Genomic DNA, 18,630 nt, shown 5'->3' on the forward strand with positions numbered 1-18,630 from the left:
GCCGCTTTGATTTATAAAAAAAATCATTTGGCAGGTACATATAATTATCTCCCTTTAAAGCTTATTACTTCCCTTGGATTTGTTTTTTTGACCTTGAAGGATGACATCGACCTATTACCACTCAAAATGTGCAGCTCCATGAGATACACATGCATACCAAATATCAAGTTGGTATCTGAAGCAACATAGAAGTTTTTCGAAACCTAAATGCAAAGTGTGACGGACAGACAGACAGACACACGGACGGACAGACGGACGGACAGACCGACCACTATATGCCCTCATTCGGGGGCATACAAAAATGTATATATAATCAATAAGTAATAAAATGATAAAAACTTCCAAAAATTAAATAACCGAATCGGTGCTAATGTTCATCAACATCTTTTCATCCGCAGAAGACACGTCGTTCTTTTCTGATGACAGTATCTTGTAATACCGGTAATAATCATATACATCGCTATGGAGTTTGATTAAAATTTTCTTCATCTCAGCGTTCAATGTGAACAATCAACACCCGTGGGACAAAGAAACAACATCATCTTCAGAACCTCCTGCTTTGAGACCATCTGAGCACGAATTTCTCGGCTAGTTTCTGGTGTGGTCCTATACCAGGCGTCTTCCGGCGAACATAAGGGACCGTTGCCGGGATATACAGACTTCACCAATCGTGCACATTTTATGGATTGCCTTATACCGGTAATGTCGGTTGGTATTGTTTTTTGAGCCAGATTTCACAAGTACAATTAGATTTATTGCTATTTTCCTGCAACAAATGAAACATATTCTCTTTTGCCACATACGCAATAATTCATTTTTCATTAAAAGTTTAACAGTTTTGTGTACGAGTTAAACGTCTTAATAGCAGAAGCTTTTAGTGGACCAAATTGTGGTACATCCCGGTACTGTCGTTTATTACTTTACTAAAATGACATTACTGGGGATTAACTGGGGATTTTTCATTCTGTCTTTACCAGACTTGCACAGGTATTGTTCTAAGCGCACATTGATAAGACCCCCGTGGTTTGTGGCTCTGGACTGTGTATAACCACACTTAACATGACAGTCTATCCGGTTAGCGCAGTAGTTTGTACACCCTCGAACCCGGAAGCATTTGACTTTGGTTTTTGGTCAACATACCGGACATATGAGGTTTCATTCTTATATTCCTCCTGCCCCCCCCCCCCCCCCCCCCAACGCAAGACATTATCAAAATTGAAGATCCGAAGTAAAACAAAATAGATGGAAGTCGCAGTTATAAATCAACATTCGCTCCAACGTTCGCGAACCAAATAGTCTTGGAAATTCACACCAATCTATACACGAGTGATTGGTTCAAGCGCTTCTCACTAAGGGTATTCAGCTCAAATCTCCGCTCTAGGCGCATGTGAGCTTGTTTAATTGTCACCGGACTGGGCTTGTGAGGTAACCTCCGGGTACTGCTCTTTCCGTCAAAGCACGAGGCCGCACGAGAATTAATTGTCTTTTGTTTCGACAATAGTTTGAAACCGCAGTTAAATTCAAAAGTAGTTCCAGCTGTGTTTAGTTTAGTAAATAAATTGGTAAGAAATCTGGGACAATTTCCGGTTTTCCAGCAAAAGGCGCGGAGTGATCTCATAGACTTCGAAGTTCACGCAGATAATTAATAACGTATTTAGAAAACACGAGCAATATGTATTAATAAATAGATTCCAGGTTGCTTTTTTCCCCATAGCAGTCACATCTACGACGTAAACGGATGTAGCTTTAAGTTCTCATTGTGTAACGAATCCAAATTGGACAATTTTAACATTTAATCAAAAGTTTTGTTTTTAACATTCAATAAAAAGTGTTTGAAGCGTTCTATAGTCACGGACATAAATCGAATGGCTAAGAAGAATGTCGACGTACGTTGCGATATGAATTGTGGGTAAAACGTTTTCGCAATGACGGGAGGTTATTTCGAATTGTATTTTTTTTGGGTGGTCACCTAGTTTCGGGAACCCTCTTACTCTTTTATAGTCAGTTGTAGTGGCAGCCATTGTGTGAATACGTTTTTTTTGTCACTGTGACCCTGACCTTTGACCTGAAAATCAGTAGGGGTCATCTGCGAGTCATGATCGATGTACCTATGAAGTTTCATGATCCTAGGCCAAAGCGTTCTTGAGTTATCATCCGGAAACCATCTGGTGGACGGACCGACGGACGGACCGACCGACATGTGCAAAACAATAAACCCCCTCTTCTTCGAAGGGGGGCATAACAATTGACACAGAGATGTTATTTAGACTTAATATTCTCTTGTTTAGCCGCATAAGGAAGGCATATTGTTTCGGTTCTCTCCGTCTTTCCGTCAAGGGTAACAGCGTTCCGCACATTTTGGTTTCCTCTCTAGCTGTAACTTTGACCAGTTTTCATCGGATCGTCACGTTCAAGAAAAATGTTTGATACGATAAAATGTAGGCCACGTTCAATAGCCAGACATATCACACTTGACACTTTTGGGTTATGGCCCTTGACTTATTTCGCTTTGTTGATATATATATGTACTAAAATTGTGTCCAAGTCATATCTCCAAAACAAAATCAAAGTACTGACAGTACTGGTGTGACGATGCTTTTGAGAGGATGGATATAAAAGCATCAAGTTAAGTTTATCTACATCACCACAATCACCACAATTGTGTATGTTGGTACGAAAATAAATTATCACCACAATCACCACAATTGTGTATGTTGGTACGAAAATAAATTTGGTACAAAAATTTTGCGAAAAAAATTTGGGTATGAAAACAAATTTGGGTACGAAAAAATATTTGGGAACCAAAAAATTGGGACCGAAAACAATTTGGGTACGAACAAAAAATTGGGGATGAAAAAAAAATTGGGTACGAAAAAAAAATTGGGTACGAAAAAAAATTGGGTACGAAAAATTTTAGGTACGGAAAAAAATTGGGGGAACGGGAAAGTAGTACCTGTGGGGAACTTGACCCACACTCGCACATTTTCGGCCCTTTCCGTCAAAATCAGATAAGTTCCTCGAAGGCAATAGTATGAATACACATTTCGGAAGCGGTAATGCGGTCCTACCTACGCGCGTCAAAATGTAAGCGAAATATGTACACAAGTCTGTCAGGAATGATTGAATTAACGAAGAAAATCGTGTATTGATGTAAGTTTTTTTAAGAAATGTGCAGAAAATATATATTAAACAAGAGCTGTGTTTGTGAAACACAATGCCCCCTGCTGCGCAGCTTTGAAGCCATATATTTTACCTTTGACCTTGAAGGATGACCTTGACCTTTCACCACTCAAAATGTGCAGCTCCATGACATACACATGCATGCCGAATATGGAGTTGCTATCTTCAATATTGCAAAATTTGACCTTTGACCTTGAAGGATGACCTTGACCTTTCACCAATCAATATGTGCAGCTCTATGAGATACGCATGCACGCCAATATTGAAAAAGTTATGGCCAATGTTAAAGTTTTCGGACAGACAGACAGACGCTTTATATTTGACATTTGACCTTGAAGGATGACCTTCACCTTCACCTTTCACAACTGAAAATGTGCAGCTCCATGAGATGCACATGTATGCCAAATATCAAGTTGCTATGTTCAATATTAAAAAAGTTATGGCCATTAAAGTTTTGGGACGGACGGACAGACTGACACACTGACTGACTGGCTGACAGTTCAACTGATATAGGCCACCCTACCGGGGGCATAAAAAGCAATGGCCATATTTTTCTCAGCCACATAATTGTTAATAGTTTGATATCACAAAATGAAAGTTAAAGTAGAACTGTCAAAAATGACAACCTGTCAACGTGTTGTTTTTGCTGGCACGAGAGGGCGATTACACTCAATGTGTTCACATTTTGACCATAGGCTTTGTCAATGACCTTTATAGTATGGGTAGCTTTGATATTATTTATTGCTATCATGTAACTGCATGATTGTGTATATGTTTACAATACACAAAGCATAAATAATGATATAAACATACTGATTGAGCTTATAATAATCTGAGAACTATAGCCAGGCCAATTAAGGACTTAAAATACAATTTTGTGTCCTGATTTCATGAAGAAATGACCATGCATGTCCTAGATTTCAAATTCAAGGCCCTGGTGTGACACATTGGTAGCATTACCGTTAAACTTTTACCAGGCTATTGAAATTAGTTTTTATTGAACTATATAAGGAAATCTAAATCAGGCACTGATTTGTCTTGTTTTAATACAGTGATAGATCAGTTGTGGCCTCTGGGTAATGACCAATTTTTGCTTTCTTGTCACACCCTTAAAACTTTCCACAAATCTATAATAGCAAATCTGGATTTAGGTGATCTTCAATGGTACATTTAAACTTTAGCTCTGTTACAAGAGTGCTGGTAAAGTCCAGTCACATATTTAAATCTAGGCCATGTCAAAATCAAAGTGTCAAAGACAAATGAAAGATGCATTCATTAATTATTGTCCAGTTGTTTACTACTGCTGTAAGTTTTTATATAATATGACTGATGAACATCATGTGAGAGAAAATTCACATTATCATTGTATATCAGGTTTAGCAGCCTTTTAGATAACAAAGTATGCTAGTTTTCAATGTCGCTTCTGGGGATCAAACCCGTAGTGCTTTTAGGAAGATTCTGAAATTTTCGATCACTCGAGAGCAACCAAATCAAAAATTAAGTCAAATATTGCAGACTCGGTTTTTTTAGTCGGTTCATGAGGGATAATGGAGCTTGATTGGTCATTGTCGGCTCTGGTACTACTTACCTACATGTACTCCTGGTACTCTTAAGTATACTTACATGTACCCTGGGTACTCTAAGTATACTTACATGTACCCCAGGTACGGTAAATAAACGTAATTGTACTCGGTCCATATTAGACTGTACCCGAGTTGTATTCGTGCCCAAAATCCGATGTAGTAAAACGCGCAACCGATTATCTTAAACACACTTCTCATCAAAAAACACTGCATCAACATGCTTTTTGAGTATGTGTTCCGATAATATAGAGGCCATTCTACAGAAAATTGACATAAATGTGTATATATAATTATTACAAAAAAATAGTCGACAACAACTGATTTAGGGTTAAATTTCCCGGGTACATTTTAGTATATTTACCGTACCCGGGATACATGTAAGTATACTTAAGAGTACCCGGGGTACATGTACATAGTACCCGAGCCGACAATGAACAATCAAGCAATACTGGAAGGTGCAACACCTCTCACGCCCCCTAGCATCGCCTTTAGCAGTATTCAATTCTCAACAGGAAAGTGCTGGAGTCATTGATCCCGGGGGACAAGAAAAACAATTGATTAATGTTCGAAATAAATAATTTGATTAATGACAATTCTATTATTTGAGCCAGGTCACAGGAAAAGCGCAGTCAAATCAGTATCCAATTAAATTATTTGTAATTGTCAGAAAAACGCTTTTAAGCAAACAGCTTTCAAGCGACTGCAGGCTGATCTAGATCCAAACTGGCCACAATCGCCTTAATGTCTCTTTTACTCTGACACAGTTCATTTAACTTTAAAATGATAAAAAGTGCTAACACTAAGAAAAAGTACAAACCAGTAAAGAGTTTTAAATCAATGTTGAGTTTCAGGACAGCTTGGTGATCTGCAAATCCCCGATGAAATGTTGATATCGGGTATCATAGTCATTCAATAAGTCGCAAAATGCTCGAATACAATTTATAAAGCACAATGTGACTTATATTGATAACTAAAAATACCAGTATGCCAGTTTTGCCGTGTCAAGCTGTTAGGTAGGTAGAATCTCATGTAGGGAATGCGCAGTGCACAAGAAACAATAACTATTGATCTCTTATTGTGAGAGTTATTGCCGTTGTGTTAATGTGTAACATTTGTCCGCAGCACATCTTGAAAACCAAGAGAGTTCTCACGTGCAGCTCCAGAGATAGGTAGATCTCATTATGGGGACGAGTAGTGCATGAGAACTTTACCTCTCTCGTCAATATATTTTTAGAGTTATTGCTCTTTGGTAATTTCTGAATTTTTTGCAAATGATGCAATACATAATTGGTACCTCTATCAAACTACTTTCGTTGAGCTTAAACGTATGGGCTTGAACACTGACAGAAACAGCAATATCTTGAAACATTTTAATGTCAAGGATTAAAGAACTATACATAACATAATTACGGTACTATTGAATGTTAACTTATTTGGAAGTTGCAGATAAAAGTTATAATTATACAAAAGTAATTTCGAGATTGTCTTAACAATACAATAGGAAAAAATAGCATGGGCTCTCACTATACAATTTAAGCAAAATACAATGTACATGTAAATAAATTTTGTGGCAACTAATCATGGCAACATTTTTGATCAGCAAAACGCATTGGCTGAATACAGCTCACTGCATCGATAAATACAAATATAACACACTGAAATATATACATGTATAAACTATACAACTATAAAACACAATTTGGTGACTGAAGATAATTCACCAAAACCTCTTTTCAAAATGCATTATTTCATTAGACTTTAAATCATAAATTACCCTGTATAAAACAGTTCATAATGAAATAACATTATTTTGCAAACAACATCAACAAGATAGAAAAGTGAGAATTCCGTTAACGTATGCTTTTAACAATTTTATACAAGTGAAAACAAAGAAAGAACGTATAAAAGCAAGTTCAGTAAACAAAGGCAGCATATACCAGTATTCAAAATATATAGTAAAAATTTATAATATATTCTAAAAAATAAATAACTAAATCAAGAGGGCCTGAAAGGCCCAAAGTCGCTCACCTGAGATAACAAGATATTATTGGGACAAATCTTCTGACCAAGTTTCATGAAGATCGGAAAATAATTGTGGCCTCTAGAGTGTTAACAAGGTTTTACTATAGCCATATAAGGAAAAATGCCCCACCCCCTGGGAGCCATGTTTTTCAACCAACCGGCATCATTTTTGAACTCGTCCAATATATTATCGGTATGAATCTTCTGACCAAGTTTCATGAAGATCGGACATTAAATGTGGCCTCTAGAGTGTTAACAAGATTTTACTATAGCCATATAAGGAAAAATGCCCCGCCCCTTGGAAGAATGTTTTTCCAGCAAACATAATTATTTTCGAACTTATCCAAGATATCATTGAGACCAATCTTCTGACCAAATTTCATGAAGATTGGACAATAAATGTGGCCTCTAGAGAGTTAACAAGGCAAATGTTGACGCCGCACAACGCACAACGGACAAAAGGCGATCACAAAAGCTCACCATGAGCACGTTGTGCTCAGGTGAGCTAAAAAGTGAGGAATTAAGAAAACAAATGAAACCAATGTAACAATGTTATAAGTGTGAGAAAAAAAATGACTTAGAAAGTGAGAATTCAATACAGAAATGTAACCTATTTAACAATCTTATACAATTGAAAAGAAATAAACAAAGAACTTAGATACCCGAGAATTCAGTTAACATATTGAGCATTACAATCATATACAAGTGAAAAACAAAATCATAACATAGAACAGTTATATTTCAGTAAACATATGGAACCTATATAAAAATCTTATACAAGTGAAAAAAAATAACTTCGAAAAACTGAGAATTAAGTTCATATCTGCAGCCTATATAACAATTTTATACAAGTGAAACAAATAAATTAAATAAAATAACTCATACAAGTGAGAATTTAGAAAACACATGCTACAGAAAAAGAACTTAAGATGTTTAACTTATTCCATCTTAAAAGTCATATTACTTGTTGGTCAGCAAGTTGTTTGCTAGTACGCAATTTCTTTTTGGCTGGCTTTGGGCCTTTACACTGACTCTTTTTGTGCTTTTTGACCTTGTTTACTTGAGATGTACCTGAAACATGAAATAAATGAATGGTCAAAGGTACCCTTTTAACATATTAAAAATTCTTGGCATGTTATTTAGTAATTGTAATTTTAAACTGTCTTTGATAATGCCTGATGCTATTCCTTAGCTTATTGAAACGCGTGATAACGTATTTTCATGATATAACTAATGCCTGAAATATATTGAAAAATAACTTGAAAAGAATTTTTGTTTTCAAGACCACTGAAATGAAAAATTATGAACATGTGCAGGGATTGAACCAAAGTCATCTGAGTGTGAGGGAATGCTCTAAACACGCTGCTTAAGTTAACAACACTATGAACGGCTTGTAATTTCAAAAGTATTGTCAGTATTATGTTAACAACTCCAGATTGTAAATTTAATTTTACAACAACAAATGAATGAATAGTTATGAATAGAGATAAAAAGGTCTTAAGACAATAATCAAGGCCATGATAGCTACCATCTTTTAGATTTTAATACAGCTTTGAATTGTATTCATATTATAGCTCTCCACCCACACTGCATAATTTATAATACTGGTATTTGAAATTCCCTAGCAGTATATAATTTATCTGTAATAAACAATTTGAAGAAGTGCACTCAAGCAATTGTTTAAATCCTAAGTCAGGAGGGTAAACAATTGAACACCAGTGTCTCAAGTCGCCGTGGCATTGTGGATATGGTGTCCACCTAGCGACCGCAAGGTCATGGGTACGATCCCCACCTTGGGAGCATTCTTAAGATCTCTCTCAAACACAAGTACTGGTTCCAGTTCCAGGAAACGGACTCGAGAGGGTTTCAAATAAGTCTTAAGCTTTTAATGCCATCGAGCTAAAATAAATAGGTTTAAACTAAGAGGCTTTTGTAATTGGCTTTAAATAATAATTTGTTGTAATTATTAAACCAGCATCGACACTCTTTACACAAAATACAAAAGCAGACTGTAATTTTATACAAAGAAAAACATATCAAATTAAATGGATGGTTATAATGAAACAATTTTTACATTTCTTGTGCAATACAATAACCTTTTACCACTTATAAACGCACTTAGACAAGCTTGTAATCTCTGATCAAATCTAATTAAATTTAAAATCTTTACTAGAATCAAGTTGTAAAGCTTCATTTCCCACCTTAAGAGACTGATGACCAGCAATCAGCATAAAGCCTGAACAGACTGCGATTTACAGACACAGCAAGTAACTGTGAGTATAATCGCAGTCTGTTCAGGTTTTATGCTGTTTGCACATAGCAATTTTCACTTTGCTTCTAAATGGGAAAGGGTTAAAGCATGCTTGTTGTGATGCTGCGGAAATAGTTGCCCTGAGATTGCTGTACAAACTGGTAATTTGTTCATGACAAACGGCTCTGCAACTTACACCAACCATACTTACGGCTTGATATAGTCCCCTGTGCATTATTTTCTAACTGACCCATCTCCTTCATGTGCCTCTTCCCTTTTAAATGTGACTCCTCCATTATCTTCGAATTGTAGTCCACCTGGCAGATCTCACAATACCGATCATACACTCGCTTCTTTCGTGGCCAGGACACAGGATTATTCAGTGGCAGGGACACAAGCTTATTCAGTGGCAGGGACACAGGCTTATTCAGAGGTAGAGACACAGGTTTGTTCAGAGGCAGGGGCACAGGCACATTCAGAGGCAGGGGCACAGGCTTCTTCAGAGGCAGGGAAACAGGCTTTTTCAGAGGCAGGGAAACAGGCTTTTTGAGAGGCAGGGAAACAGGCTTTTTCAGAGGCAGGGAAACAGGCTTTTTCAGAGGCAGAGAAACAGGCTTCTTCAGTGGTGGAGCTATTAGCATGGTGGCACTGACTACTGACTACTTCAGCATCAACGTCTGCCTTACCTAGAGAAGGAAGATTAGTGGGAATTGGGTAAGGTAATTATCCTGACAATTAGATTTTATGGCACATATTGAGTCTGGGGCATAATGGCCTTTATTTCAATTATCCCTGCATGGTGGCACTGACTACTTTGACATCAATATCTGGGTTTCCTAGAGAGAGAAAATTAGTGGGAACCTGACAATCAGATTTCAGGGTGCATATATACTCTGTGGCGTAATGGCCTTTATGTCATTAGTCCATGAAACCAAGAGCTAAGAACAGGTAAAAACTCATTAACAATTGGTTAACATGAAGAGTCCTGAATTTGAATATAAAAACATATACTTAAACTTATCAACTTGGCAAAAACAAGTAGTTGCCATTTACAATACATTTAACTGCTAGTTTTTAATGCCTAAGACAAACAATGGCAGAATAAAACACAAGTAATTGTTTTTATATAATTCCTTGTCCATGAAGTGAAAGTCATGACTACCATTATAATGAACATCATAATCCTAACTTACCTGCTCCTACAATTTCTGTGTCAGGTTTTTCTGATTTGACCTGTGTATGTGAGAAGGGAAGTTCACTTTTTTCATGAGTCCATGGGACCTGTGTTTGTGTGAAGGTAAATTCACCATTTCCATGACTCAAGGACACTGTTTGTAATTGGCCAAACTGTTCCATTGCAAACGTTACTGAATTGCCTTCCTTCACCTCTATTTTTATCTTAAATGGTGGTTTAACACACTTGCCTCCATTATCGCTAATTTGAGCCTCTGTGCCTGATAAAAACATAACAAGAGCACCGCATAACAGGTGCCACGCTCGGCTGCGGATGCATTTTTAAAGAAATGAAAGCTTGTCAGGATATTTTTTTTGAGGTCACAGTGACCTTGACAATTGACCTAGTGACCCAAATATGGGTGTGGCGTGTAGAACCCATCAAAGTGCAGCTACATATGAAGTTTCAAAGTTGCAGGTGGAAGCACTTTGATTTTAGAGCCAATGTTCAAAACCTTAACAAAATGTTATGGTTTTAGCACGACGCGGACAGCGGACATGATGACGGACACAACACGAGTGACGAGTTGGCTATGATAATACCTCGGGTTTTCTCCGAAAAACAGCCGAGCTAAAAACAAAGAAGTTATAATTACCTAAGGGAAATTTTGTTTGTCATTATTGTTACAGATATTTTTTTTTATTAATGGGAATGGGAAATACACACTCTGTCAAAAACAACATAAAATTTATTTTTGATGTAAGTGGATAGCAATATTACGGTAACAGAATGATAGAAGTATTTTAAAACCTGTCCTTATAAGAAAACTGCCTTTGAATTAGGCAGTTATTACTGGGAAATCACCCATATATTTGTAAATGGTGCCTAACCTCATTAACATGGTCTTAAATATAGAACAAAACATTGCCAGGATCTGACTGAACTGGATACTAAAAGCTAAATCCTGCTGAATCCAACTGTGTTTTTTGTGCAGAAAAGTACCCATGGGGATTCAAACTCCATCATTTAACTGAATTTAATGCTTTTTCTGTTAAATATGGATATATCAAAAGGAGGCATTTTAATTGAGACAAGAGACATCCAGTGCAAATTTTGATTTATACTTTCAAGACAAACCTGCAGCATTTGAACTGGTGCTTGTAGCTGCCATGGCAACCATCTTGCCTACAGCTTTCAGTTTTTTCTGGTTCTTCTTTTTCGTACCTTAGGGGATTAAAATCCATCATAAAGCTTAAGTAAATGCTTTTCTCTGACAAGATAAGAAGGGAAACAGTTTAATAAAGACTAGGCAACATCAAGCTGTGCAAAGATAAATTTACCAGAATGTTTTCAAGACAAACCTGAAACACTTGTAATGGTGCTACTTGCTGCATTTGTTGCCATCTCCCTGAGACGATTCAGATTTTTCATGTGCTCTGTTTTCGACGAGGTTTCATGCTGAACTTCATCCTGAACTAAAAAACAAAAACACAGACATCTCACAAAACCATCTCATAATCAGTTGCTGGTAAAAAAACAACATGAGCTTCAGAGATGTGAGGAAGACACAAACCAAAAATAGAATACAATAGAATTCAACTCATCTTAACCCTTACATTTTTTAATGTTGTTTTTTCATGCTGCTTTTATTTTAATATGTCATTTCATATACAGATAAGTCCTGAATTCATTCAATTGGCAATTACGCCCGTAACACAAGAGTTGCACTTAGTCCAAATAATTGTATTCCGACAAGAACTTTAACAATTTTTCACAGGTCAGAAACAGAAATCAAGTATAACAAGCAAATCCGTTGCATTGATATCCCCCGCCAATATGCTTCTGGACACAAAAGTGTTATATTTGACACTAAAAAAAGCATTTTTTCAAGATACAAAGGGCCATAACTATGTTATTATCAGATGGTTTACAATGCCATTTGGCGTCCATCATCCTTTTATCCATATATATACTCATACCAAGTTTCAATGAAATCTGCAAAAGCACTTCCAAGATATGGCTCCGGACGGATGGACGGAAAGACGGACGGACAACGCCAAAACAATATCCCTCTACCTATGGCGGGGGTTAACAATGCATAAAAATATCAAAACATTGGCTTTATTGGTCGTTGTTGGTTCAGGTACTTCTTAAATGTACCCCTTGTACTCTTAAGTATACTTAAATGTACCCCAAGTATGGAAAGTATACTAAAATGTACCCACGAATTCTAACGCTAAATTGGTCGTCGTTGCCTAATTTGTTTAAATGAATTATGTTCATATTTATGTTGAGGCATGTTTTGTTCAATGAGAATTTTGTTTGGTATTCCGAAGCGCTTTTCAAGACATCGGATTTTTTGTGGGAATAAACGTGGGTACAGTCTAAATTTGCGGGGTAGGTGTTAGAATATTTTACATACCCAGAGTACATTTAAGTATACTTAAGAGTACCCAGGGTACATTTAAGGAGGACCTGAGCCAACAATGACCAATCCAGCAAAACTGTGCTTTGTTTTAACCGATTAAACCACTAAAAACTATTTACAATCTATACTTCAAGTTATTTGGAGTCAATCCAATTATTATTTAAAAGTTTAAGGCAGATCTTTGCACATGGAAAAATATTGCTGACAGTCAAGCACCAAATAAACACTTCTTTATGAAAATGACTATCAGATGTTTTACAATATTGATAGACATGTATATCAATACTCACAGATATTATATTTGTGCTGTATAATATTAAAATTAAATAAATCGTACAAACACGTCACTGTTTATTTAAATGTTTCTGGTACTAAACATGTTTTGGCCATAGCCTTCATCAGTAGTACATTGAGTGTCACTCAAAATGTGCATATGATTTTTTTTTAATGCTGTATAATATTCCATTTATAATCATTTCCCTGAATTTTCTCAAATTTTATCACTTAAGAACGGTCACTTAAGCTTATCTTCGTTGAAAAAACACTAAAAAAGTATTTTAGAAAATCCATTTAGGCAAGTTTTTTCACATTGGAGTTTACACCTTACTGTATCAGTGACCAGTATAATAATTTCCTTCATTTTAATTTATTAATATATGATTTGTTGGTACAATGTGGTATTGATGTGACCTGTTACTTAATATTCTTTCACTTTCCATTATGTTTCCTAAAAAGGACTAAAATATCCGAAAAACTGATTACTCCGAATGATATTCTAATTCGCAAAAAAAACTGTTTTTGACATCGACTAAATTAAAAATATTAAAACCAAAATTTATCATTAACAATGCACCTTGCCAATCTATTCAATTAAGTATTATTTCCTAAGGGACATTAGGGCACAAGTCAAACAAATGTTTAGTATTTTGTTCAAATAAGCGGGGTATGTTGTTGTTGTTTACCTGCTAATTTAGTGGTCTGTAACCTTGTGAAGGTACGGTTTGGTAGTTAAACTTGTCCAGATTGGAATGGCGGAAGAATCAAATTAAAAGGTTAAAACAAAATTCAAACAATATAAACTATTTAAATCATTCATGAACAACGGTATTTAGCGGAGATATTCCCTTAAAATCAATCTATTTAATCGCGTTAGCTTCTGGCCCCTTTATGTCTTGCCTCATATATGAAACTGTCAAACTATATTTGTCGAAGTGGAAACTATTGACTATTCATGAAAATTCAATGTGTAGACTGTAGTCTTATGGATAAAATAACGATTATAAGTTTTACCCAAAGTGTTTTGTGTTTGCAGTTCAGCTACTGTTTTTGCAGTTCATTCTCTCTTTTATGCTCGAGCGAGTCGGTTGTCGGCTCTTTCGGCCCCGGTTTTTTCAGGCTCTTTCGGCCCCAGGTACCAGGCTTTTTTGGCCCCATTTTTAATTTGAATTAATCGATGCAAATATGTTGGTCGAAACTCTTTAAAACTATGGAATATTGTTTATTACAGTAATATATTATCTTTATTGAGGATTAATGCATTTGAAAAAAGATTCTCTTTGTCTTTTGCTTCAGGTATATCGTCGTCAAAAGAGAAGAATAGATACAAGAATATGAGACGGCTTTGAAAATAAAACAAACTATAAAATAATTTATATTAAATTTATTTGGATAATTTTAAAGTTATAACAATAAGGAATATATACGTCTTAACAACACAATACATTAATTTAACCTAATTACATACTACATAATTTACTGCAAACAGGTTGTTTATTTTATCAATAATGCAATTAGATCATCATAATAATCATCATATAAATATTAATCATCATCATTCATCATAAGAGTCACAATCATCATCATAAGCATCTAAAGAATCACTCTAATAATCATCATCATCATTATAATTGCCTAATGTAGATTAGTAACTTAATAATTACAGCATCATCATCATAATAATAACGTGATAATCATCATCATGTGGTGATAGGTTTATATATCATACGATTATCGTCATCATCACCATCAACATCATCAAGAGGCGACGATTCAAAATGCATAAGTCTCCCCAGTCTTGGTGAGGAAATCCTCGGTGGTCAGTTCCCGCTGATCGTAGTCTTCCCATAGCTGGCCAAGCTGCTCATCAAGATTAACATAGACGTTGACACTAATGAACGAAACCGTTATTGTTTCATAGACACTTATCAATTTATTTTCATAACCAATCAAACTAGCATTTTTTATTCTTATTGAAGCATACACTTGTTCACTCATCGTTGATGCATTAAACAGATGTTGTTTTCTTTAATTACTCCGACCCCGTCATTCATTATCGAATGAAGCCATTGTCTAGCACACTCACACCTATGCCGGGTTTTATGATCTTTATAAGGTTGTTAAATACATGTGTAGAGTGTATTCGAAACAACAGGTAACAAAAAAGGTATATTTATGTTGATAAATCCGTAAACTTTGAACTGACAATAAAATTAAAATTTGCAAATTATAACCAGGACAAGAACATAAATTAAAAATTTGGCAAATTAGACCCATGTTCAAGCTTACTTAGGAAAAATTATTTTATTATTATTATTAATCAAAATTATGAAAAATGTAATTAACAAATAGTGCTTGATGAGGCCATTACATTTAATCACGTTTGCATTACATGTCTCAGTTCTCATTTTAAAAGCATTTTTACAATATTTCGCGAGAAAATTTTGAATTTTATTGTTAGCATTATAATTTGTTACCGAAAGTATAAATGTATGCATACCAGGTCATCTATAATAAAATTTGTTAGATTTCCATATACAATTTTCTAATATTGGTATATTGGTATGTGTATAAACGCAACATTTGTAGATGACAACGTGTATAATCTGTCAAAAATCTTATATATTTAATAGAGTTTGCATAAGCACTAACCTGTATCGCAGGTGCGATGCTGCCAGCGGTCACAAACGTCACATGTGATACCATGCTGCAGCGAGCGAACGACCTTCTTACAAAACACACACGCGTCCTCCTCCATCACAAAATCACAATGACAAACACTTATACTAACACTGTTTATTTTAATTTATTAACGATAAACACAAGTAACATCCAATATCATACCAAATTTCAAAGCAAAATTCTAAAACTAGTAGCCTAAGAATAACATAGACAGCACAATAATTTATGATACAAATGAACACAATAATTGCACTTTTATACGTATGTGCAATAATTGCTAAATTACCGACAAAAAACAACAACAATTGAACATAACAAACAAATACTCATCATTTAATCAAACGCAATATTTAACAAACAGACCGACAATCGATTCAATGAAAAGCCGGCACAATTAAACAATTTAAACAATTACATACATTGGTAACAGTTTGTAAAACGATAATTGTTTTCAATTAATGTCATTTAATCATCCATAATCAAAAGCAATACAATGAAACAAACCAACAACACAATATATCATTTTAAACACCTTAATTCAATCATACACCCGCTTCAAATAGTTGTAATAAAATATAGGACCGAAAAAGCCTGGTCGTTCTGGGGCCAAAAGAGCTTGGGGCAGAAAAAGCCTGAAATTTCGGTCTGGGCCGAAAGAGCTTGGGGCCGAAAGAGCCTGCTACCGAGCGAGTCTACATTAATCAGTCGTCAAACGCATCTTACTAGGACTAGCAACCCCGATAAAAGCCGATTTCTTATCAGTTCAATTGGAGAATAGTGGAAAAAACCACTCTCACTTAATTATCAATTAAACCATAAGTTTATGATGTAAAGCAAAAAATTAAAAAGTTATTAAAAGAGAAATGTTTTATCTAATCATGCATATAAATTTATTGCATTATTATTTCATAATGTTAACTAAATATGCAGTTAATTGAGACATTTATGAGAAGAAATATCCCAACCGCGTCGTACCCATTTTTGGACTGCTTGCATCAACATGTGGGTGTTCACAATACAAGTAGGACCATTTATGCTATATGCTTGTTGAGTCGTGGGTAATTTTATAAAGTGGTAACATCGCAAATATTTTATTAATATATGACTATGAATCATTTTCAACATTATTATTTATCTTTGGTTTTTATATCGGTTGCTTCTTTCAAATGTTTATCATATGTAATAATAATATATAATCGATTGTCTCGATAGTGTCACACTGCCATCTTGAAAATGTTTTCTTGTCGAGCCATGTACTCTGATTGGCTAATCCAATTTCAAGATTTGCATACTTGGGTTCTCAATAAGAGCCCGCCGCCTGCCAAATTGGCTGTTTGAAATCAGATTTTGGCCGGTTGAAAATCGCTCAGATTCGGAAAATCGGCCATTGACTTTTCGAAATTTGCGTGTCTTCGGTTCTTTTGCTCCTTTTTGCTATTAAGCAAAGACGTCGCTTCATTATCTCCCTTAACGCATTACAACAACAACAACAATGAAAAGGCGCAAATTGGAATCGGTCAAAAACCAGTCTTTTCATCACATGGTGAATTTTTGTTCCTGATTGCTTGCGTTCTTTGTGTTAATGCAAAGTTTTTGTTGTGAAAGTTTGTTTTAATTCAGTTACGTTTCAAACTAGAAGTGTCACTCAAAATGTGCATAGTAGAAGGACGATCAGGCCTTTTCCCCATTCCTGTAGGGCCGAATTAAGGCCCGATTCCCAATCCAAAATCGAAGCATTTTCCTAATCTGAATAAAGTGTCCCAATTGGAACATTGTGCAAAAAACACCGTCAAAATCATAAAAATTAACCCTAAAAATCGAATGCAATTACGTACCCAAAAGTCGTATTTATCTGAATTATTTATCCGAATTACTTTATTATGCCCCCCTTCGAAGAAGAGGGGGTATATTGCTTTGCTCATGTCGGTCTGTCGGTCGGTCTGTCGGTCCGTCCACCAGGTGGTTGTCAGACGATAACTCAAGAAAGCTTGGGCCTAGGATCATGAAACTTCATGGGTAGATTGATCATGACTCGCAGATGACCCCTATTGATTTTTAGGTCAAAGGTCAAGGTCACGGTGACCCGAAATAGTAAAATGGTTTCCGGATGATAACTCAAGAATGCATACGCCTAGGATCATGAAACTTCATGGGTAGATTGATCATGACTCGCAGATGAACCCTATTGATTTTGAGGTCCCTAGGTCAAAGGTAAAGGTCACGGTGACCCGAAATAGTAAAATGGTTTTCTGATGATAACTCAAGAACGCATATGCCTAGGATCATGAAACTTCATAGGTAGATTGATCATGACTCGCAGATGACCCCTATTGATTTTGAGGTCACATAGTCAAAGGTCAAGGTCACGGTGACCCGAAATAGTAAAATGATTTTCGGATGATAACTCAAGAACGCTTTTGCCTAGGATCATGACACTTCAAAGGTACATTGATCGTGACTTGCAGATGACCCCTATTGATTTTCAGGTCACTAGGTCAAAGGTCAAGGTCACAGTGACAAAAAACGTATTCACACAATGGCTGCCACTACAACAGTCAGCCCATATGGGGGACATGCATCAGTTTTACAAACAGCCCTTGTTTGGGAAAAATCGCATTTTATATGAGTAAAAATTTTACAAAAGCAATTAAGAGCTTTTTTCATTTATCTGCTGTTAGTTAAAGAAGCTAAAATTAATAAAATGCACAAAAAACCCAAATGTAAGTGCCTTGTTGACCATTAAAATAGCCATAAAATGGCCCAAAATGCAGAAAATCAAGTGCTCAATTTTAAAATTTTAAGGGGGTGCATGCCCCCGGACCCCCCTAGAAACCTGTTGGTTTCACATTTTGGCCTGTTGGCACAAAAGTTATTGAGAACCCTGCATACTATATATAGCATGTAAACTGACTGCAATTTGTTTATTGAATTTATTAAGATTGCATTAACATTTACATTCGGAAGTGTGTTTTGTATTACAAACGAGTTATTATTAACATTTTGGTGTAGGTTTCCGATTACAAATATAATAATG

General features: G+C 35.7%; 2 protein-coding genes across 18 annotated transcripts in view; one reads left to right on the forward strand and one right to left on the reverse strand.

The window, feature by feature from the left end:
• Window positions 1-6,119: 6,119 nt before the first annotated feature.
• On the reverse strand, window positions 6,120-13,578 carry LOC127848585 (uncharacterized). 4 transcript variants are annotated; one of them, XM_052381130.1, is made up of 5 exons: window positions 12,929-13,578; window positions 11,572-11,685; window positions 11,348-11,434; window positions 10,230-10,490; window positions 9,731-9,872 (listed from the first exon to the last, which is right to left on the reverse strand). In XM_052381130.1, exons 2-5 carry the CDS (start codon window positions 11,639-11,641, stop codon window positions 9,823-9,825), a joined length of 468 nt encoding a protein of 155 aa, XP_052237090.1. In that variant the 5' UTR covers window positions 11,642-11,685; window positions 12,929-13,578; the 3' UTR covers window positions 9,731-9,822. The 4 variants fall into 4 exon arrangements, with proteins under 4 accessions (XP_052237088.1, XP_052237090.1, XP_052237089.1 ...); XM_052381129.1 differs by lacking the exon at window positions 12,929-13,578 and having other exon boundaries at window positions 11,572-12,510; XM_052381128.1 differs by lacking the exons at window positions 9,731-9,872; window positions 10,230-10,490; window positions 11,348-11,434; window positions 12,929-13,578 and adding exons at window positions 6,120-7,856; window positions 9,248-9,722 and having other exon boundaries at window positions 11,572-12,509.
• A 59-nt stretch (window positions 13,579-13,637) lies between these two features.
• The window catches only part of LOC127847053 (uncharacterized), a 164,039-nt gene continuing 159,046 nt past the window's right edge, over window positions 13,638-18,630 (forward strand). For all 14 annotated transcript variants that reach the window (XR_008033798.1, XR_008033803.1, XR_008033805.1 and 11 more), the window contains exon 1: window positions 13,638-13,690. The gene's annotated coding sequence lies outside the window, so the exon portion shown is untranslated. The remainder of the gene's footprint in view (window positions 13,691-18,630) is intronic.

Source organism: Dreissena polymorpha, chromosome 10 (genome assembly GCF_020536995.1).
Source record: "Dreissena polymorpha isolate Duluth1 chromosome 10, UMN_Dpol_1.0, whole genome shotgun sequence".
NCBI classification, from domain to species: Eukaryota; Metazoa; Mollusca; class Bivalvia; order Myida; family Dreissenidae; genus Dreissena; species Dreissena polymorpha.

What these genes read in the sequence shown, in the direction of transcription:
- LOC127848585 (XM_052381128.1), bottom strand. Translation starts at nt 9,677, where the DNA reads ATGCTAATAGCTCCACCACTGAAGAAGCCTGTTTCTCTGCCTCTGAAA. An exon ending in ACAGGGGACTATATCAAGCC is followed by an intron (nt 7,857 to 9,247) that starts GTAAGTATGGTT and finishes TTCATGTTTCAG; the next exon opens with GTACATCTCAAGTAAACAAG.